The sequence below is a fragment of the Chelon labrosus genome (genome assembly GCF_963514085.1).
Source record: "Chelon labrosus genome assembly, chromosome: 9".
In the NCBI taxonomy this organism is placed as follows: domain Eukaryota; kingdom Metazoa; phylum Chordata; class Actinopteri; order Mugiliformes; family Mugilidae; genus Chelon; species Chelon labrosus.
In genome coordinates, this window is record NC_140359.1 from 28240647 (window position 1) to 28263443 (window position 22797).

A 22797-nucleotide genomic window follows, 5' to 3' on the forward strand; every position below is an offset into this window, starting at 1 on the left:
TCATTGCTATGGGGTGGGGGTGCCTGGTCTGGTCTAGGTGGGTGCTACATGTCTAAGTAACATCCACACCAATGAATGCCAGGTCCAGAAGTTTCCCAGCAGAATATTCAACTGTCACAAGATGGTCAATGTTATTTACTTCTCCTGTCAGTGGTCATAATGTTGTGTCTGATCGATGTATGTTCGTTTTTTTGTATTTATTTGGGGGTAAATTAAAGCTCTGTGACGTTAAATGCTGCCGTTAGCGTAGCTGTTGTCGTGTATTCTCAGAACCTAATGTAGGCCGACACCGCTCTCTGCAGGTTGGTACTGAAACGACATCGCTCCGTCGTCTGTCTGCGAATTTATGGCTTGTTGTTGGAATGTTCCTTGTAATTCCAAAAATTTGAAGAATCTCAACTAAATCTGAAGACACACACATATATATATATTTCTATATATTTCTATTTATATAGAGTACAGTCTTGTAAACAAATACCATCTTCCAGAGCAGTGCAGATTGTCTGACACCTCATTTGGGGGAAAAAAGAGAAGGCCTGAAAACAGGAACTGCACCTCTCTTGAGGCATTGAATCTGAATACAAAAAAACACTGATCTAACTCGGTCCCTGAGATTAGGCAGTGGTTTCAGTGTACAGAATCAGCGTACTGTTATAAATCAATCGGTGCTGAGTGGAACTGGAAGATTTGACTATTTGTGTTTTTCTGCAGCCGACTCTCCGACGGCCTCGGGTTACAGTGGAAGCTTGTTCCCGTTCGAGCCGTTTTATCCACAGCTGCCATGCAAGAGGGAAGAGATGTGGAAGCGACTGAGCAGCATGAGAGTCCTAAATACTGAACACAACGAATGTGAGGAATTAATAACGGAGCTGTGATTTAAAACCCGAGTGGGCGTTGACATCGTGGTGTGAGAGTACAGCGTGACGTGACGTGTGTGTGTGTGTTTTGCAGGATGATAATACATTTCCTTAATATGTACCATGCTAATGGTGTCACAACTGAAGTTAAAGCTGATGCACATGGGTCCCGGTGTTTCTGGAGACCGACCCGGCGCCCCACCCCGCGGCTAGCCGCAGTGCGTCAGGCTGAGTTTGATGACGCCCTCCCGGTGCAGCTTGTAGAGCAGCTTGAACTCGCTGGGCAGCTGGTGGGTCTCCTGCCACTTGGTGGTGAACTTGGTCCCTTTCTTGTCGTAGTAGTGGTAAGGCAGGTCCTTGCCCGTGTTGGGGTCCCAGCCAAAGGGCCAGAAGCCGTAGAGGTGGATCTCGTCGCATATGGCCGAGGCCAGCGTGTACATGAGGATCCCGGTGCTGAGACGTTTGGGCGAGAGGTTTTTAGTCTTCCAGTATCTGTGAGGAAGACGAAGAGAATTGAATAACCACTCACCCCATACTAGAATCATCAGTATTTTTCTAAACTAATTTTAGTTTAGCATAAAATTAGAGCATAACAGCATAATAACCAATAAATGACCTTCGTTTTAGTACAAAGAAGAACATCAAGAAAGTATTTACATTTAATGAATTATTCTTTTACGAAACATTTTATGAACAACCTAAGCTCATTGCTGCCATCTGCTGTTTAGCTCTGTGTCTCAGTGTAGCCGTATCTGCAACTCTGACTAAAACAGTGCGACCCCTAGTGAACAAATTAGGAAATGCACTTTGTGGGCCTGATTGGACCCTCCGGTGGGCCTCTTTTGGCCCGCGGGCCGTATGCTTCATACTATTTTTATTCTTTTTATTATACTGGCGGCACGGTGGTACAGTGGCTAACACTATTGCCTCGACAGCAAGACAGGGTTCGAACCATAGACTGTATATAAATGGACAAAACGTCTCCACTTCCTGTCATCGGCCAAACTGACGCTATTTTCCCGGGGAAACGGGCGGCACCATCTTGCGACTTTGGAGCCAGAGTCTGATCAGTACGGTCTGAAGGTGGAGCCACGTGGAGCTGTGATATCGATGCCCCGCCCACACTTCCTCCAGACTTACTCGCATTTCCGTTTAGATTAATACTATGCTCTGCTCTACCTCCACCAGTAACAAGGAAATGTTGGATTATACACTGGACTTATTATTATTTTTATTTTTACAACTCTCACTGTCCTATGGAACCGCTTCACGGAGCGGTTGACATGGCAAAAATAGTGTAATTTGACACTTGAACATTCATCTACATTATATTGACAACCTAAAATGACAGAAACCACCCTTGAAAAATAATATTTGATGTGTATTTTAGTGTTTTAGTTTGGCCCAATTCCCACCCACTAACATGGAAGGGGTGGAGCTTATGACCTATACTGCAGCCAGACACCAGGGGGCGCTCTACTTGCTTTGGCTTCACTTTAGAGGAGTATTTCTACCATCCATCTTTATACAGTCTATGATTAGAACCTGTAAAGGTTCTCCACAAATTGTTTTTCTAACCTCAGACTCTATTTTGATTCAGCAAAGCTTTAAAATAACCATGACTTGGATATTTTTAGTATTATGTTAAATTAAATGGCAATCTTGATATCTGTTCCTCCTGCTTTGCATTTTTATCTTTAAATATTTAAATCAGTCTGTAAAACTATCCACCAGGTCCAGGTTTTCGGTAGCATGCATTGTTATGTAACTACAGGTCAGATCTTACTTGTTGACATCGTGCATGATGTTTCCCGGCCAGGCCAGCTCCACCTTCAGCTGACCCTTGTGCTCCACGAAGAAGTCCACCAGGGTCCGGGTCACCGTGGCCGAGGTGTGCAGGAAGAAAGCGGGGATCCACAGGATGGCCCCCTCCAGCTTCTTCAGGTTGAGGAAGAAGTTGTTCCTGTCCTGGATGGTCAGCAGGTTGTTGTAGTACCTCTCCAGGATGCTGGGGTTGAAGGTGGTCAGGTTCGTCTTCCTGCCCACGTCCTTGGAGTAGACCTCCGTGGGGGCGAAGTTGCAGCGGAAGACGAAGTCGGCCTGGTCGATCTCCGGGCCGCAGTGGCTGCCCGTCAGGATGCCGCTGTTCCCCACCACGGCGCACACGCTGTAGTGCTTGTTGTGGATGGGGGAGGTGTCCGGCAGCAGGGACTTGAAGTTGTTGCTGATGGAGAAGACGTACTTGTGGCTGGAGTAGTCGAAGTGCATCAGCTGGCCGACCCGCACGCTGTTCTTAGTGAGGGAGAAGTTGTTGGGAATGTCGATGTAGTTGAAGATGTCTTTCCTGAAAAATAAAATAAAATAAATAAAAAACAGGAAGAGGCTGATATGAGCAAATATGGAAGATTTAACTGTTATATGGAAGAGGAGAGGAGAGAGAAAATAAGAAAAAGATGGAAGAGAAGATAAAAGATAGAAGATAGAAGACAGAAGAGGATATAAAAGATATAAGAGAAAATAGAAGAAGAGATACAAGCAAGAAAAGGAGATAAAACATAGAAAAGATACAAGATAGAAGAGAAGATACAAGATAGAAAAGGAGATAAAACAGAAAAGAAGATACAAGAGAGAAGAGAAGATACAAGACATAGAAGAAAAGATACAAGATGGAAGAGAAGATACATGATGGAAGAGAAGATACAAGATAGAAGAGAAGATACAAGATGGAAGAGAAGATACATGATGGAAGAGAAGATACAAGATGGAAGAGAAGATACAAGATGGGAGAGAAGATACAAGAGATACATAATCCTTCATTCATCCCAGACTGAGACATCAGTGGTGTTTCAGCAACAGATAGTTTAAAGACAGGAGATGAAAAAGTCAACTTTAAAATACAACTATAGTACTACTACTACTACCACTACTATGACTAGTACTACTAATACTACTACTATTCATGGGTTTCACCAGGTCCCTTTCCACAGGTGTTTAAAATCAAGCACCTAGATTATGAATGTAGACTGCATGGTGCTTGATTAAAACACCTGCGGAAAGGGACCTGATGAAACCCATGAATACTGTATATGGTGCCTCTAAACCCGTCTCCAGAGCAGAGGACAGGTGAGCTGGTACCTCTGCTGGTAGAAGGCCGTCTTGTTGAACCTCCACTTGGACGGTTTTCCTTGCAGCTCCTCGTTGAGAGCGTTGGTCAACGGGATGAAGGACGGGTCCAGGAAGTTCATGGCAAACTGAGATCTGGAATAAACACACAACACAAGACAGGACAGGAAGGAGTCATGGTTATGAACACATGAAACTAACTCTGACACGTCAATGTTTATTATCTGAACCGCACTTTAATATTAAAATGAGTTTTAGTTCTGGGGTACAGTTATTAATTAGTGATCATCTCTGAAATGTTGAGAAGTTACATCAGTGAAGATCAAAATATATATAATAAGGTCCCATCAGCGTGCTTCATTTCTGTCTGTTTCCTTTCCCTTTATTTCCTTTTCTTCCACTCTTTTCTTTCCACTTCTTTTCCAGTTCTAGTCTTTTCTTTCTTTCTTCCTTTTCTGTACTTTCCCCTTCTTCCACTTTGATTCTCTCTGTTTTCTTTCAAGTAGTTTCTCCATATGTCCTTTCCTTACCTTTTTCGTTCTTCCCTTCCTTTCATTTCCTTTCCTTTTCCCCTCCTCTTTCCTTTCCCTTCTTTTCCCTCTCACTGTAAATTAAATGCCCATCCTTCTTGTGAGGCTGTTTATGATGATGATGATGATGATGTTGATCTTCATCTATCTTCTGTCTCGGTCCACGGCTGCAGCATCAGCACCGTGGACAGCTCACGGTGTGACTGACACGGAGGATGCTGGAGGTAAAGCGGGTTAAGTCTGCGTGGCGCACACACAAGGCCACATGTTTACATCCACACCGACCTGCGTCTGCGGAAAAGACACGACGGCGGCTACCCACCTAAAGCCTGCGTGGAACATAATCCTCGGGCCTCCCATGTAATATTTGGAGGAGGCGAAGAGGCTGTCTTTCCTCAGAGAGACGTAGCTGATGAGGGACAGGATGAGCACGGCGACGCACAGGATCACCAGACCCAGGGCCTTGGCGATGCGGACCATCTTGGGAGCGTCGTCGTTATCCCGTACGTAGCTGCTGCGAGGCCTACAGTGGTGTCATCGCCGGGACAGCACGCTGCTGCTCGCCGCTCTGCGAGCTACGGACAAGCCCCTGGGCTCATACGGTGGGAGAACGCGGGTGGAGGCTGCTGCTGCTGCTGCTTCTGCTGCTGGTGGTGGAGGTGGTGGTGGAGGTCGGCGGCTGCATGGTGGGGGTGCCTCGGCTCGCTCCGCTCTCATTCCTCCAGGCGGCCGCTTCAATCCAGGAGATGGAGCAGAAATGCAGCCAGCGACCCGACGAGCCCCGTCCACCCCCTCCTCCTCCCCCCTCCTCCCCCTCATACTCCCCCCTCCCACTCACACTGATGCGGCCCCGGGCACAAAGGAAAGACTGTCCTGTAACGGGACAGAAATAGACAGATGACGGGGGACTGTTTCCTTTCCTTTCCTATCTATCTTTCTTTCCCTTTGTTTCCTTTCCTTTCCTAATATGTTCTTTCTTTCTTTCTTTCTTTCTTTCTTATTCTGTTTCTTTCATTTATTTTCCTCTAATTTTCTCTGTTTTTTTTTTAGTACTTTGCCATTGTTTGTTTCGTATCTTCCTTCCTTCCTTTTCTTTCTTTCTTTCTTTCTTTCTTATACATATTTTCCCTTTGATTCATTTCCTGATATTTTCTTTCTTTCTTATAAGTACTTTCCCTTTGTTTCCGTTCCTTTCATTTATTTTCCTCTAATTTTCCCTGTTTTTTTAGTACTTTGCCTTCCTTCCTTCCTTTTCTTTCTTTCTTGTAAGTACTTTCCCTTTGTTTCCTTTCCTTTCATTTCCTTTCCTTTATTTTCCTCTCATTTCCCTGTTTTTGTGAGTACTTTGCCATTGTTTGTTTCCTATCTTCCTTCCTTCCTTCCTTTTCTTTCTTTCTTTCTTATACATATTTTCCCTTGGATTCCTTTCCTTTATTTTCCTCTCATTTTCCATGTTTTCTTTCTTTTCTTTTGAGTACTTTGCTATTCTTTCTTTCTTTTTTCTTTCTTTCTTTCTTTCTTTCTTTCATGCATGAAGCTTAATCGTGGGTTTATGAATCTGAATCTGTTCCACTTTTCATTTCTTTCCTTTAATTTAACATCAGTTGTTCAAGTTTCTATAAAGACAGACAGAGAGAGTTAGTATAACAGTCCAAATTCTCTCCCATTTATTTTCAGTGATGTGAAGATAAGACACTAGTGTACCTAATAAAGTGGCCACATACAGACTGTTGGTGAAGTGTTAAATATTTGAATCTTATCTACTTCGTCAGAAACTTTAGATTAAGCAGGTACAACACGTGTTTATCTCTAGAAACTACAGCAGTGACAGTGTGCTGAGGATTCACCTCCTCTCGTCCTGTCTAGTCACCTGACAGAACTAGAAATTAATTAAATAGTTTTATTTCATTTATCTCAGCAGCTGTTGTTGTTGTTTACCATTGAATCTCAGCTGGGGTCTAGAAGTAAAACACAAAACTGTTCAGGACATGTTCCAATGCATTTTTAGTTTTGGTCCTGAGAAGTCAAAGCTTCAGGAGTTCCTGAAGGCATCACCATCATCATCATCATTGATCTCAGCAGCGGTTCCATCCATCGCCACATGGGGGCGCTGCTGTCCGGTGCAGTACTACTGGCTGGGTCAAGTTTACAAGGATGAGACAGTAGAAAACCGGAAGTACAATGATTTGCTGTTGACGTTATTTTCACATCCACGTATTTACGAACAATTTGATCAAATGGTTTAAATAGATATTAAAATAAAATAAAATATCATGAAATTAAGCTAAACTAGTCTTTGTTGATATTCCAGGATGTTATGGGTTAAAACAAGCTTTATTTGTTTTTATTTTATTAAGATTTTCTAAAACATACAGTCGACATAGCTGAGTTATATGATATATATTTACTCCTGTACACAACTTGTACATTTGTTCATATGCAAATTTTGTATATTATTGTTTATACTATACTATTTTTACTAGATTTTTACTCATATTTTATTGTATTTGTTCTTTTTACTTGGTTCTTATGTGCAACTAAGCTACTGTGACCAAGAAATTTCCCTTGTGGATAAATAAAGTCTAAATGGTTTATTTATTAATTCACTGAGTCATGAATATAATAATATTAAATTTGAGACATAGGTATAATTCTGCTTCTTTGCAGGAAGTTCTATATTCTGTGATGAGACATTTGTTTTTTAGTTTTTACTAACTTTAGATCATTACTTACTACTATTACTAATTTGTTTTGTTAAACTTGTTTGAAAACCTTTCATAATAAGACGTCTTATTCTGAAAGGCACCGCCCGGAAGTCACATGACTCCCCGCCAGCTTGACGCCGCTAGCTCAAAGTTCCTCCTCTCGCTGGTGAAAAGAGTAAAACTGAAGCTGAAGCGTCTTTTTCTGTCATTTTCTGTTGTCGAACCGCAGCTGGAGGAACCAACAAGAACCGAAAATGTCTCCAGGTAACGATTGTCTCACTTTTAAACCTCTCAGCGGAACATTTTCTCCTCGTTTTTAACGAGTTATTGACCGAAAAACTCTTTGATTTGTTGTCAGATTTCGCTGCTGAATCGTCTCTGGAGAAGAAGCGGAGCTCGTATGAAAACACAAACTAAGAACAGCTGTCTGTGTGGCTGCAGTCTGGGTTTTAGTGGGAGCAAAGAGAAAAATATATATATTTATAGATACTTGTGAGATACTACGTGGCGGAGCTAAAAGTTAAAGGATGGCTTTCTTTGCGAAGAAGAAGAAATTCAAGTTTCAGACGCATCTGACTCTGGAGGAGCTCAGCGCGGTGCCTTTTGTCAACGGGGTCCTGTTCTGCAAACTGCGGCTGCTGGACGGAGACTTCGTCGCTACTTCTTCCAGGTAAAAAAGAAAAGAAACACCTTTTAAACAATATTTAACACATGCAAAACTTCCATTTGTTGCAGTTTAACACAACCTGAATGCACACGTACTTTTAAAAGTCACTTAAATGAACTTAAAGGAGTTTAAAGTCCAGTTGTGCAGCTTTCTCGGTGGAGTTTTCCTACTTTTTGAGCTTTTTAAAAGTCTACATGGTTCCTGATTGTTTAATGATACTCATGCAAAATATCAGCAGCTGATATATTAACTTTATGGTGCGTTTAGGGATGTTTTAAGCATGTTTTCCTTCTAAAAGTCACTTAAAGGAGCTTAAAGTGCAGCTATTCAGCTTTATAGATTGAGTTTTTATACAGTTTGAGTCTTTAAAAGTCTACATGGTTTATGTTTATTGTTTGAAAGTCATGCAAAATATCTGTAGTTAATATATTATCCTTTTGTGTTGTTGTTTTCAGGCTGTTTTCCTTTTTTAATGCTCTTAAAGGAGTTTAAAGAGCAGTTGTGCAGCTTTTTAAATGGAGTTTTGCTATTATTTGAGCTTTTTAAAAGTCTACATGGTTCATGTTTATTTAATGAGACTCATGCATCATCTCTGCCAAGAGTATATCTATAAGTTTATGGTGGTTTTAGGGATGTTTTAAGACAATTTTCCTTTTAAAAGTCACTTAAATGCACTTAAAGGAGCTTAAACTTCTAATTATGCGTCTTTATAGATTGAGTTTTCATACAGTTTGAGTCTTGAGAAGTCTACTTGGTTCCAGTTTGTTGTTTAATGGCCATGCAAAATATCTGCAGTTAATATGTTTTGTTTTTGTGTGGTTGTCTTCCTTTTAAAAGTCACTTAAATGTAGCTTTTATAGAGCGAGTTTTCCTATTTTTTGAGTTTTTTAACGTCTACGTGGTTCCTGTTTATTGTTTGATAGTGATGCTAAATATCTGCAGTGAATGTCTTGTGCTTATCATTCCTTTAAAGGTGATTTTAATTTTAGTGGGGTTTTAAGGATGTTTTCCCTTTAAAAGTCACTTAAATGCACTTAAAGGAGCTTAAACTTCTACAGATGCATCTTTATAGATTGAGTTTTCATTGAGTTTACAGTTCAGGTCTTTAGAAGTCTACATGGTTCAAGTTTATTGTTTGATAGTCATGCAAAATATCTGCAGTTAATATGTTTTGTGTGGTTGTTTTCAGGCTGTTTTCCTTTTAAAAGTCACTTAAATGTTCTCAAAAGAGCTTAAAGACCTTAAAGTGCAATTGTGCAGTGATTTGATTCTACATGGATCCTTTTTATTTAATGATATTAGTGCAAAATATCTGCAGAGAACATATTAAATTCACGGTGCCTTTAAATGTACATTCAGAGATGTTTAAGACAGTCTGACCTTTTAAAAGTAACTTAAAAGAGCTTAAATTGCAGCCATGCAGCTTTATAGATTGAGTTTTCCTATTTTCTGAGTCTTTTTAAAGTCTACATGATTCTGGTTTATTGTTTCATAGTCATCCAAAATATCTGCAGTGAACATTTTATTGTTTTGGTGCCTTTTAAAGGTGATTTTCGTGGCGTTTTAAAGCCTGTTTCTTCTTCCGTTTTCTTTAATGAGAGGCTGCTTCTCGCTGAGTCACTTTTAAACACAGGGTGTTAACAAGCTGCACCTGAAACATCACACTGAGCTGGACATGAACGCTGAGAATGAACTCCCTAAGACCAGGACGGCTGATTTCACCTCCTCTCTCGTCCTTGTCCCTGATTCTCTAGATGAGATTATAAAAGCCTCGAGTGTCCGGAGACAGTTGGACCTCGTTGCCTTTTGTTGTGACAGCTCAGAAACCTGTCGCGCCAGATGTTCTGAACATCTGCGCGCTCGTGTTGCAGCTTAAACATCAGGAGTGGACCGTGAGAGCTCGTCGTCGGGTCATTTCTGTGTGTTTGCCTGAGCTAAACGCCGTCTCTCGTGTCTCCTTTCCAGCCTGAGGACAGACGCTGACCCACTAAACTGACCTCAGTGTGTAGAACAACACGAAGCGCTGCTCTGTTAGCGGCGTCGGTGTTTCATTGGCAGTGAATCCCTCCACATCCCACACACATTCAGGATTCAATCTCTCTCTGCCTCGTATTCTTTTTTTCTTCTCTCTTTCCCTGAGACGTGTCCACGCCCTGTGTTTCTGCCTCGTGTTCAGACAGGCCTGTTGAGCTTCGGCTGACAGATGCGTACGTGGAGGATGATTTCCTCGCCGAGGGTCCGGAGGAGGGGAGGGGAAAAGTAAACACAGCGACCGATGGGGATCTTCTTGATCGGGGTTCTTGTCAGCAGATGTTTCCTTACCTTTCATCATCAGCGAGGGGGAAAAAAAAAGCAGCTTCTTTGCTTCTGGGAGATAATCTCAGGAGAAAAACCTGTTGTGGAGCTCGTGTTTAGGCCTGTAGATTATTTCTGTTAACTATTAATCTGAGGATTGTGCCTTTTGTTAAATGTTTAGTCTGTAAAAGTCAAACGCCCTCTGAAAGTCCACAAGCTCAACTCAAGCCAGTGCTGCTTGAATCTGTTGATTTATTTTCCGTGTGGTTGATTAATCTTTTGGTTAATCACTGTATAATTTACAGATATTAAATTATGTCTGCCACGCTAAATGCTAGTTGTGTAATGTGGCTAATATTTTATTTTTGGGGAGTCGTTCCACCAGTTTAGTTGAGTGTAAAATAATGGGACGGATATTTGTTGAGAATTGGTGGAGGATTGCTTCACATTTAAAATATCTGATTTACACCAGTCAGCCACAACATTATGACCACTGACAGGAGAAGTGAATAACATGTAAACCATCTTGCGACAGCAGGATGCAGCCTGACACAGACACACACACAAAAACACTTTAGGAACAACAAAACATGAGGAACAGCACAAGGTGTTGACCTGGCCTCCAAATTCACTAGATCCCAAACTGATCAAGTATCTGTGGGATGATCCACAGAGGCCCCTCCCCTCAAAGGCCCCCCCACTAACAACAGGACACCCTCAGAAGGACCATGTCTATTCTCTGATGAGTCACCACTGTTTTGGAGGCACCAGTTTAGTCAAGAAAAATATTGGATTGGAATGAAAATTGGTGGAGCCACTCATGGCCTCCAGAGGATGAATCTCCCTGACTTTAAATGTCTCAACAATTTTTAAATGAACTGCACGATATCAGCAGAAATATGTCGCCATGTTGATGTTAGCTTAAGTTGAAGTTAGGGAGACCTACATTATATTAGGAAGGTGGTCATAATGTTATGCCTGATTGGAGTATGTTGCCGTAAGCATGCACAATAACCTGAACACCTTTTAATCCCTTCAAAGTCATATTCTGATCATAAATGCAGATATTTTTTTAACCTCTGTTATGCTAAATGTCTAATGTGGCTAATGTTCATCTGTTTATAAAACTGTTCTGCATTAGTTTAGTAGCCTCCATATTTTTTCTCCCAGTACTAAAATCATTTGAATAAACACCAGTAGAGGTATTCATGGTCACCGGGTCATAAAACCTACTAACGTTGCTTCACGTTAGCTTTTAGCTTCTCAGAGCTGCAGCTGAAGGTTTGATTCACTTTAAATCTGTGTCAAAGCTTCATGTGCTGATTAGATTCCTAACTATAAAACAACTTAATATTTCTAAAAAAAACACACTGTCCACATTCTCCCAGTTGGTTGGTTTTCTTGAATTCAGATCATGATCCAGGGTGTTTCCTCAGCCTCCAGAGGACGACAGCTCACATTAAAATGTTTATCAAAGTAAAACTCTTGCAAACTAAAAGTTGCCACCCTCCCCTCCCCTCCCTCCCTTCCCTCTCAGCTCCTATCATTTGCAGCCAGGGTAGAGATGTCGGAGGCCTCTGTTGTCCCAGAGGTCAACCTCCTCCCCGGTGGTTATGTAAGAGCTCAGATTCCCTCCCTCCCATCTCGGTTATCATCTCTGAGGCCGAAAACAAGGCTCTCTCTCAGAGGAGGACGCGACGGCACAGGGAGGCTCCCAGAGATTAGCGTTATGTCACAGATCTGACAAACCCGTTCTTTGTGCGGGGCCCGGACCGGGGGGCCTCGCCTTGTTGTGGGTCGGGAACAGTGGTGGTGGTGGTGGTGGTGGTGGTGGTGGTGTGGGGGGGGGGGGACTAACAACGGGCTTATCCCCCAGAGTCCCTGCGGTTGGCTACGAGTCTGGATCACATGGCATGAATGTGACCGTCCCGCTCTCAGACCAGAGTGCTTGTTTGTCCCGTCCAGTGTCAGCCTTCACTCATCAGTGTCTTCTATATCTGTGGGACGACGGAGGTGCAGCTGCTGCAGGAAAACACTCAGCTATGCATGAATGTACAGAACTATGTTTGCAACTTGGCCTCGTTTGTCCCGGAGAATTCAACCAGTGAGCACAGACCAAGCTTTGTACCAGGATTCAAACTGCGCAGGAGTTTTGGAAAGAGACAAATATCAGATAATAGTTTTAGCTTCTTTTTCTGCTCAGTTATATTTACCCCGTGCAAACATAGAAATTCTCAAGGTCTTTAAATGTCCTATTTAGTATGAACATGCACGTTTTGTCAAATCGCTTGAACCATTAGCTTGAATTAAATGCAGAAGAGACACAACAAACAAATCCTTGACTTTGTGAGACTAAATAAATCATTATGACGCTGTATTTGTGTTCTGTAGTAATCTAGAAAGAGGTCTTGTTTTTCCACCCCCCGAATAGACGTATCATAAAATTAAAGAAAGGACACATTTTTGGCTGAAATATTTAGACTGAAAAGCAGATTTAGACGCAGCCTGTCTCATTCCTGGTGATATAACCACTTCGACGTAATTCATCCCTTTGGCAAAACTTGTGCTTTCACAGTTTTAGTGATGTAACTTGCATTGATCACATGGGGACGTTAGGCAAACAAAGGCTAAAGGGAAATGACGTTCAAGTGAATGTTTGGTCGACTTCTCAGAAGTTTCACAAAGGTTGAAAGGACAGCTCGTATCATTAGTCGTAGAATTTCTGCATTTACGCTGATCTTATCTCTTGTTTGTCGAGGGTAAACTTGCCTTCACGCAGATCTCTAAACAGGAATGTGCAGTTAGTCCAGAAACCCTTAAAGGCCAAGCCTCCGTTAGACGACCTTGGTTTTATATCGAAAACAATCAAAAACGTGGCTTTAGATTAAATTAGATTTTAACTCCGCGATCATTAGATGCTAAAAACCTGAGTTTGGAAAGTGTCCACAAGCCTCCAGCCAGCTTTCACAGCGAGCGCAGCCAGTCAGATGTGCTGGTGGAGAATGTGTTTTCACTTTCTGCAGCTTTAGAAACCAGATGGCCTCCATCTTGATTTGGCAGAAACCCCAAAGGTTTGACTTTAACTGCTGCTCAAGTTCACCCTTTATCAGCCGTGTCTTTCTTTTAAGTCGAACATTTAGAGTTTGCACTTTAGATCTGTTAGCAGATTTGTTTTTAACCCAAGGTGCCTCTGATATTTCCACTCTACACGAACCCTGTTTTAAAACACAAACCCGGCAGTGGGCGTGACGAAATATTCCTCCGCAGTGATCACATCTGATAGACGAGTGCCAAGAATGGAAATAAGAGCTAAGGGAACAAGATAGAGGGGATTTTTGCATTCAAAGGTTGTGGAGAAAACAGGGCTGTTGTAGTGTTTGGAGGCTGAAGACACCTGAGATCGATGTGCGATTGATATCAGAGAGATGGATGAGTTTTCAGAAAGTGCTAAGGTGAAGGAAGGCAAAGTAAAACGGACCACTTTTGAGATATTTCTGATGTAGTGACGTTGACGGATGCAAAAATAGCTGAAAACTAGCAACTGGACATGTAGAGTTTCTTGAAGACGTTTCGAAACATCCGGTTGCCCTTGTTTTCACGGTTTCAAGGTTTGACTTTCCGTGCTGCACAAGTTCCAGCTTTATCAGCCATATCTTTCTTTTAGTTGAACATTCAGAGTTTGCACTTTAGATCTTTTAGTTAGTGTTTTTATCCAAGGTGCGTCTGACATTTCTTAACCTTCGCCGCTTGAAACGTCTCCAAGAAGCTTTACAAGTCCAGTTGCCCTTGTTTTCGTGTTTTGTTTTGGACTGAGAACCTCCATAGATGCGTTGACGGGTTGTTTTCACATTTATCACAGGTGCATGCTAGCACGTATGAGGTCATGTGCCTTCCAGGAAATCATCTTCTGAGTTTCCAGGTCTGCTCGGGTTCATGGGCCTTTATGGGGAGCTGTTTGGTCCATAAACCTAGACTTGGATTGAACTCTTGTAACTGCTGAATATGCAAGAAAGCCACTTAAAAGGTTTTTCTTGGTCAGTGCAGGTTGTTTCTGCTGCAGTTGTTGCATTGCTAAGATGGTTAATTGTTTCTCTCTTAGTTAGTGTTTGAATCCTCCCTTCCAGTCTTACCCAAGGAGCAACATCAGGGCCTAGTGTTATAAAGTTGATCTGGAGTCGCTCCGTTGGGAACTTTGGGAGCTTTACGTGGTGTTAAACAGAAAACTTACAGTAGTCGTACACGTCATCTGAGCACTGTGAAGTTGAATTAGTTTACAACATAACGGCTGCCGTTGTAGAAGCGAGACGTTTATAGTCTTGCAAAAGTCAAAAAGATGTTTATAGTGAAATAAGAACGAACAGTTAACGGCGATTAAGGCGTCTGTTGAGAATTCTCTGACTGGATGTCGGACTATTCAGTTGCGTATTTTCTTTTCTCTGTATCGGTTGAAACACATAATGAAATGTAAATGGATTGTTACCAGACTCGTATTCTGGTAAGAATCGAATGCAGCTATGCAATTCCTCTAATGTCCTTTTAAGGCTCCAAAAACAACTCACTCCTCATAGACCTCTACTTTACAGCAGAAATAATCATGTTTACATCCTGATACAAAACCCATTGTAGCTCTCTATAAATATACTGCAACTAGAAGTTTATATAACTGACCCGTTTAAATGATATCAAGGATTAAAGTTATGGATTATTAAGGGTTAAGTGGAATCAGATGGCAACGACCTGTGACTCTGCACTGAGCTTCAAAACCGGTCAAACCTTTTTACCGTCAAGCTTTAAAACATCTACTTAATGGACCTTGTTGTAAGATTATTTTTATTATATAAGGTTTAAGTAGCAGTTGTGCTATAGTGGTGGACTGTTTAGTAGGCGTCCCACCTATTGGGTCTCATTTTAAAAAGTCTCCACATTTCTAAAGTTCAAGCCTTTTCAGTCTTTTTAAGCATCTGATTAGACAAAAATCATACAACGCTTCGACATATTCTGCACAAATGTGCATTTTTATTTAGTCACTGTCATTAACACCTAGTTTTAAGATCTTCTGACTTCTAGAAACATATCCAGGTGGCACATATCTGTGTTTTTGTTGGTTGTGAATCTAATTCTGTGTAAAGTATACTCATTTACAACCGGTACATTCCTCAATTGTATGTAATTATATGTCATTGTTCGTTCATGGTGTGCTCAAGGACTGGTCAGCGTTTCCCAGTAGCAGTTTAAGGGTCTAGTTCCCAGGATCCTCAGAGGTACCACAAACCATTTAGGTGGAGTTGTCCAGAGTTTCCTGACTGTGTGCTGTCAGGCGTCACAGGCACTTCGCTCGTCTGAATTGTTGTCAGTGGCCTCGTGGAAGTTTTAAAGTGAGTCTTCCTCTTGGAAATTCCTCTTGTAGTACGACAGTAGAGGAAGACGTTAAGTGTGGGTAGAGACGAGTGATTTAATCTGTCAGCGAAAAGGAATCTGTCCAAAAACGAGATTCTCTTCTACTACACTTTAGACGCAAAGAAATAGTAGTGGCCCATGATTAAGTTAGCAAATTCTCAACAAGATGTACCTGCAGAGCTTTTCATGGAAGGAAAGGGACACGTAACAAGGCAGGAAGAAGAAGAAGAAGAAGTCCAGAGAGGAGCGAGTGTTGTGTGCGTTGGAGAGTTGGAAGTCAATTGGGACGAAGCAGCTGTTTCCTGTTTTCATCTCACTTTTCCATCCGTTAGCGTTTTGGTGGGATACGAGGGGAGGTGTGTGTGGGTCTATGTATTCCTCTGGTATCGGCCCAGGTAATCAGAATGAACTTCCTCCGTTCGTGGGGGAATTCCTTTGTCATCGATTATTGAATTCTCTCTGTTAAAGGTTTTTATCTCCATGTTTTTGTGGTGCATGGTCCGTGAACGGACGAATGCTGTCATGTAGGTTAACATTACCGCCGCAGGTTGAGTTAAAGATAAATTGCATAAGTTCCCCTTGTTCAGTCACATGCTGAGTGTACTGCTGATATCTGACTTTAACGCTGTATAATCTCATAAATGCAGAACTTGGACTCTACAGCAGCTTTTGTGATCACCGTTCCCAACTTTGGTGTTCATTCGTGAAGTTTTATGATTGTTTATGGGTTTGGTCAAATTCTTTAACATTGAATAAACTGGTAATACTCCCATAGCGCTTCATTATTACAGGCGCAAAGGTCAACTCGTGGTTTCTTTATTGGTTTGTTTGTGCGGCACATTTTTCATGTTGTCCAACCAAACACGTTACAAAAAGCAGTTTGCGTCAAAGTCTCGAGCAATGAATTTGACTTGAAGGTTTGATTCCAGGTTTGACATTAAAATGATGGATTACTGGTTTTTACAGCATCATAAGCCATCCGTAAGTTTCCAAACACGTTAGCGTACCTTTCTTTGGTTTTTGTCGAGACATAAACAAACTAGAAAATTATAAAATAGATTTTCTTATTTAAATTGATCTTCATTTAAAAGATTCAACATGGATTCATTATTTTGAATATACATGACATGTCATGCATCCTCTGGGGGCGTCTTCCCCGGACATCCCCACTCTGAGACTTGTTTGGATGAGTCTTCTTGTGAAGGGAAATCCAAAATAATCACCAGAGCTCCAACTCCTTCAAGCTGATTGGGTTTAATCAGACCGAGAGGAGCTGCACAAAGGCAAATCAAACTTAGACCTTTCAATTCAGGAAATCTGTAGCGATACCAGCTCCTTTGACGCTACAGTAAAGGTCGTCAGCGACGGCGAGAATCGACCCCATGACTTTCTGTCGTCCTGACGTCACCGTGCTCTCTGCAGCATCTATCTGCTTCCTCAGCACTCTGCTCTCGGCCTGTTTATCTGAGCCCTCAACCCGACCCGACCCGACCAGGCCTGTCCCGGTCGTCCCTGTTTGTGTTTCTTGTGCCGCCACGCAGCCAGGATGAGAGATAAGGATCCCACACCGCCGCACTGCCGACATGTTGAGTCATCACATGCTGGCCTCCGGTGGGTGGGAGCTCAACTGAAAATCATGGGCACCAGCCTTTTCAGGCCAAGTTGTAGGGAGTAATCACAACTCTAACCGTTCTGCAGAAATGTGTCGTTGCTTTTGTTGCGTAAGGCAGCCGAGGCTTTTAAAGAGAATTACTGGACAGTGTTCTTAACAACCTGTTGTCTTGCCAGATCGCAGATTTCTGGCAGCCAGGGGAAAAGGTCAAAACAAAATCTGACTCCAGTTCCTGTAACTTTAGCTCAGCATGATGGATTTACTTTAATTATGTAAGGGTTTCCAAGCAGTCAGTGTGAGTCTAAACCTCTTCAGTCCTCAGAAATCTCTCTCGGGCTGAGTCAGAATGTGAAACAGGCTATAAATGCTCAAAACAAAACCTTTTTTCTTTCACTCTGTCCTTATTTTCTCCCCTTCTTTATGTCAGTAAGGGTTCCCAAGGGCGTCCTTCAGGCCAAGACATGTAACAGATAACACAATCATATTTAGACGAAATATGACTGCTGTGTCATAAATAAATTAGTCCCTAGTCAAAGTCCAGAAACCCTAAAGCTATAAACATTCGTCACGCGGTTGAAAATGCAAAGAATTTATTAGTTAGTGTTTCAAATTCCCAGAACTAACCAAGATTTCATTCTTATTTCCAGCTGTGCATCTCTTGTACATCTGTCTCTTCCCTCAGCTCTGTCTCCACAAACACAATCCTTCCTTCCTTCTCTTACTTTGTTCAACAAATAAATTCTCTCTTTGCTCTCCTTCAGCTTCCTAATCTCTCCTGGATATCAAAGTTACACGAATGTTTGCGTGTAATTATTGATTACGTTGGAATTTGAAGCCTGTTTTTCTTCTTCTCTTGCTGCAGTTTGTCATTTTATGATTTGGTTTAAATTTGTTGGTGATAATGGATTAAATTTAAGAGGTGAGACATGCTCCTCATCTCACAGTCCTTTATCTGGTTAACTGCTGCTGCAGGGATGATTACCTTTATATTCACATCTTCTTGGTAATCTGCAGTTACCTCACAGTACTTTTATATCTTTGATGAGTCCAGATTCTTTGCACAACATTAAATTCTCTGAAGTCTTGGCTCCTTATTCAAGTTGGAGAAAGGTTATTGGACATTGACAACCCCCCAGAGTCCCACGACGTTAAGAAATCCTCGTCCTGTGTCCGCAAAACAAAAACTAAAGCGCTAATGTCTGAGCTAAATATTTGAAGCGAGAGACTTCCAGGTTGTTGTGGAGTCTCTCTGTTGGGAACCAATTGTACTCCAGCAAAGATCTACAAAACCAATCAGATCATGTGGGCGGGGCTTAATGTAGTAATGGACAGAAGAGTAACAGTTGACATACACGACATCTGAACGCTGTGGAGTTGAAATAATTTACCAAAAAATGACCCTGATTACTTTGAGGACTGTCCAGTTGCGTGCAGAGGTATTTATTTTTCTCTATATCGGTTGATGCACGCCTCATAATCAACTCCCATTGCCTTATATTCTACACATTTAACACATAAAGCCAGATTTACGGTCCCTTGTCGCTTGCGTACTAACAGCATAGCTCTGGACTGGACGTTTTAGGGGTGTAGTTGAAGAACAATTCCGACATACCAAGGCACAAGTATAAATTCCAACACTAGCATACCTGGCTACAGCGTAGGCTCTCTGCAGACCTGTTGCATGAGTATATATGAAGCTTTAGGCTGCACGAGGCATTCAGATGGCGTCACCAGATGTTCTTGAGGAGCTAAAATTGAAACCAGTGTGAATGATAGGTCACTCGACTAACACTGGACATCAGTTTTCATTAGTTCAGATTGTCACATGGTGACACAGCGGTATAGTAGTTGGTCATTGACGTCTCAAGCTTTTAAAGTGACTTTTTAGGACGTAGGTTTAGGGTGTTACACCAAAGTGTACCAAGATATTACTACCTTTATGAAATAGGAGGTTTACCTGTTAATGAAGTCGCCAACTGTCTGCAAATGTTTTTGGATCTTAAGCCAGTTTTTATTGAACATAATCGGTCCTCAGAGAAGTTTTATTCCATTAATTCCTGCAAATGCATGAATGAATCATCAATTTTCTCAGTTAAAGTTCAGCTGTATGATTACAAATTACTGCTGCATACAACATTAGATTAGATTAGATTCAACTTTATTGCCATTTCATATTTACAGGTACAGAGCAACGAAATACAGTTTAGCTTCTAACCAGAAGTGCAATAGGCAGTAAGTGCATGTAGCATCAATAGTGTGGTGTATGAGTAGTATGGTACAGGTTGTTTTTTGAAGGCTTTCTGTCATATTTAGGGTGGTGGTATGGTTATAATACATCGTATGTGGTGTTAAACTTGTTGAGGCTTCGTCATTCATGTATCTTTACTTGTTTTTGAGTGTTTGGACTATTGAGATCAGTTATTGAAGAAGAAGTGACCTCTTTTTTAAGGTTATTTGTCTGTGACGTTGAATACAGTCCCGACGCGCCGAGAGTAAAAACACCAAGTGGTGCAGATTCAAAGGTTTCAGGTGAGAAAGGAGACAAACTGCTTATAAAAACGTCCGAGGCTGAAAGAGAGAGTGTTGTTGTGAGCGCCTCCTCCTCCTCCTCCTCCTCCTCCTCCTCCTGCAACAAGCTGCTGGCAGAGCGTCGGTGGACTCGAGTGAGAGGTTTCCATGGAGCCTGAACAAAGCCATCTGGACTGAGGAATGTGGTTTTGGGAACGCTCCACCTTACACACTGGACGACCAAAAGGGTCCCGATAAGAGCTGAGAGGGAGCGTGCGTTCTCGTGTTTCTGTACTTCTTGGAAGCCGGTTTGTTTCCATACTTTGGTGGATTAACAAATATCCTCCAGAGCAAAGACATTTTAACATCTATTCAGTGATTAAATTGACATTTATTCATTTTTACAAAAAAAAAACATTAAGTATTTCCACTTAAAACAAATAAGCAGTCAATCTTTTTAGTTCCAAACACAAACAAAAAGAAACTGGACACTTACTTGCCAGTTTATTAGGTACACTAGTGAATGCATCCTAATGTTCGACGTTGAACATTAGGTTGCATTCAATAGTGTACCTAATAAACTGGCAAGTGGGAAGTGGATAAGGGTGAATGAGATGGAGGGGGAGGGGAGTGTGAGGAGGAGCAGCTGCTGGAGTGGACGGAGCTTTTGTCTCATTAGAGGACGTCCTGGTAAACACTGATTAACATAAAGGAGGGTGGTGTTTAATCCTAATCTTAAATTAAACGTCATGAAATTAACAGTTTTATCAACTAATTGTGTCAATGATGAGTCAGAGGTTTACTCCAGGTCCAGGCTGACATTAAAATGCTAAAAACTAAATATTTATATCTTTTTTTATTCTGGGATGTTAATCAGAAGCTCCAACGTTTACACTAATCAATGACTGTGATCAGAGATGAACTGTTTCCATGGAGATTAAATAAAATGGTCTGCATCAAAACATCCAGTCACTGGAGAACTTTTAGTGATGAAGAGGAGTGTCACATCTGAAGGAAATAGAACAGAAGAAGAAGAAGGATGAGGAAGACTCGAAAAAGGAGGAGGAGGAGAAGAGAATGAGGAGATGTAGAAGGATAAGGAAAAAGGGAAGAAGAAGAGGAAGAATCATGTTTTCCTGGAACACCCACAGATGTTCCTATTTAAAACTCCTCCACCACTTCATTAGAACTGAAGACTTGGATGAAACGTCTCAAACTCTACAAGTCCAGTTTCTCATGTTCCAGCTTGTTTTTTTCTTTGTTTTTTTCTGTATATATCATGACCTGGATGACTGAGAACGTTACTAAGGATCATTTTCTTCTCTAATCACCGTCAACAAACTCTCAGCTGTAGCAGTTGCTTTTGTTTTGCACATAAAATTTTCCAAGTCGCCCAAAATACACGACACGCGCTCTAAAATAGAACAAAAGTGTCATTGCCTACTTTTTATAGATGTCAGGCTGCAGGAAAATCAGATTTCAATGGGAATCTTGTGTTGGCAACAGAGTGCATGGGTCATGAGTGCTATATTAAGACAAAAATCTAGGTTTCCCCTCCTGCTCCTCCTCCTCATCCTGCTGCTGCAGCGTCTTTCAGGAATCTGTCGATTGATTCCTGATCGTATCTGTGTTTGTTTTCTGGAAGCAACGTATTTGTGACCTGGTTTGTTTTTACTCCCATTGTTCTGTTAATCAGGATGCATGGACACTGGAGCGTCTGACACAGCAAAGTGTTTTCACAGAAGCCTGTTGACCATTGTACACGGTTTCCTTGAAAAGAGTTGGTCAGTTACATGCTCGGTGAAGTCTTTAGATCAGCGGCCGCGGGGGTCAAGTTAAATATCCTCCAAACAAAATGCTGCACGTACTTCTAATAATCCTCTGGAGAATCTGCCAAAAACAAGACGCAGTAATCGATGTCAGAAGCCATGAGTCAAGCTTTTGTGGAAAAACTTGCTCACGACATGTTTTCTCAGCGTTGGCTCTGATGAGTCTGAGCCTCAGTGGACGGGGTGATCATGAGGCTGCGAGATGACATAACTGGAAAGTAATGTGTTGTTTTGAACTCCAGAAATGTTCGGGTTTGACCTAAAATAAAGTTTGGGAAGTGTGTTTAATTCAAGGCAGAGTCACAACTACTTCAGAAAGTTAGAAACATATTAATTTGTCATCCAAAAAGCGTTTAAGGAAGGCAACGGGACGTTTTCAAGCCCGTGTCACACCTTGAGACTGGAGCCTCTGCCTGATAATGAGTCATTAGAGCATCATTCACACGGAAAGAGGACAGAAACAAGTCAAGCAAGTTTCTGATGGACTACAGCCACAAATGTTCTTACATAAACCTCAGTTTTCCTTAGAACTGAAGAAGCTACTTGGATGAAACGTCTTCTCAAAAAACTCTACAAGTCCAGTCGCCTTTCTTGAACGCTTAATGGATATATCATGATCCGGATGACTGAGAGCCTTTTGTTTGTCAAGTCAAGGATGAGGAGCTGGCAGAAATCGAGGCATCATTACCTAATGAAGCATGAGAATGTTTCATCACAGAGATTTATGTGTTGTTTTGTGTTTTCTGTGTTGCAGACTGGAGGTTCAGGAGAACTGCGTCCGCTGGAGGAAGAGGTTTACCTTTGTGTCGAAACTGAGCGCCAACCCTCACACTGGAGTCCTGGACCCGTCCATCTGCAGGGTGTCTGTCAGGAAGGTACGACCGCCGGTGTCCTCCTCTCTTTTGAGTCTGGAGGAGATGGACTGTACTTTAGTGCTTTTATTAACAAAGAAACAGATGAAATGAAGGCGGCCGGATGGTTTTCTGTGAAGACGAAACAATATTCAACTTTAATTTGAAGATAGTTTTACCACAATGTGTTTGTGAAGGGAGGTTGTTCTCTGAGAACAATATTCATTGCTCTGTTCAAATATAAAGATCATGTATTGGGAGATTGTTGCAGTCAGACAACAAATTCAACCTCTGGATTGTTTAGTTTCACTAAGTTAAATAAAAGGTGCAACATTTCCCAGCACCACTTTTATGAAACTGTTCCAGATTTCCATCGTCAAGTAGTGTGATTTTGGAGTACATGTTAAAGATGTCTGTGAGCTT

The 22797-nt window shown here is 41.7% G+C and overlaps 2 protein-coding genes across 2 annotated transcripts in view; one reads left to right on the forward strand and one right to left on the reverse strand.

The window, feature by feature from the left end:
- Positions 1 to 834: 834 nt before the first annotated feature.
- Positions 835 to 5011, reverse strand: LOC311492850 (alpha-N-acetylneuraminate alpha-2,8-sialyltransferase ST8SIA3-like). Its single transcript, XM_084551268.1, has 4 exons — positions 4833 to 5011; positions 3993 to 4115; positions 2644 to 3201; positions 835 to 1349 (listed from the first exon to the last, which is right to left on the reverse strand). The coding sequence occupies exons 1-4, from the start codon at positions 4988 to 4990 to the stop codon at positions 1067 to 1069; spliced, it is 1122 nt and encodes a 373-aa protein (XP_084407394.1). The 5' UTR covers positions 4991 to 5011; the 3' UTR covers positions 835 to 1066.
- Positions 5012 to 7383: 2372 nt separating this feature from the next.
- eeig1a (estrogen-induced osteoclastogenesis regulator 1a) overlaps positions 7384 to 22797 on the forward strand; it is a 28957-nt gene continuing 13543 nt past the window's right edge. The window contains exons 1-3 of the mRNA XM_084550721.1: positions 7384 to 7479; positions 7574 to 7885; positions 22278 to 22398. Of these exons, the coding sequence (XP_084406847.1) occupies positions 7743 to 7885; positions 22278 to 22398 (264 nt within the window). The 5' untranslated portion in view covers positions 7384 to 7479; positions 7574 to 7742. The remainder of the gene's footprint in view (positions 7480 to 7573; positions 7886 to 22277; positions 22399 to 22797) is intronic.

Excerpts from the sequence above, each read along its gene's own strand:
- LOC311492850 (XM_084551268.1), bottom strand. The coding sequence starts at position 4,990 with ATGGTCCGCATCGCCAAGGCCCTGGGTCTGGTGATCCTGTGCGTCGCC. Across the intron at positions 4,116-4,832 it reads ATGTTCCACGCAGGCTTTAG|ATCTCAGTTTGCCATGAACT; the intron begins GTGGGTAGCCGC and ends TGTTTATTCCAG. Across the intron at positions 1,350-2,643 it reads ATCATGCACGATGTCAACAA|ATACTGGAAGACTAAAAACC; the intron begins GTAAGATCTGAC and ends TCTTCCTCACAG.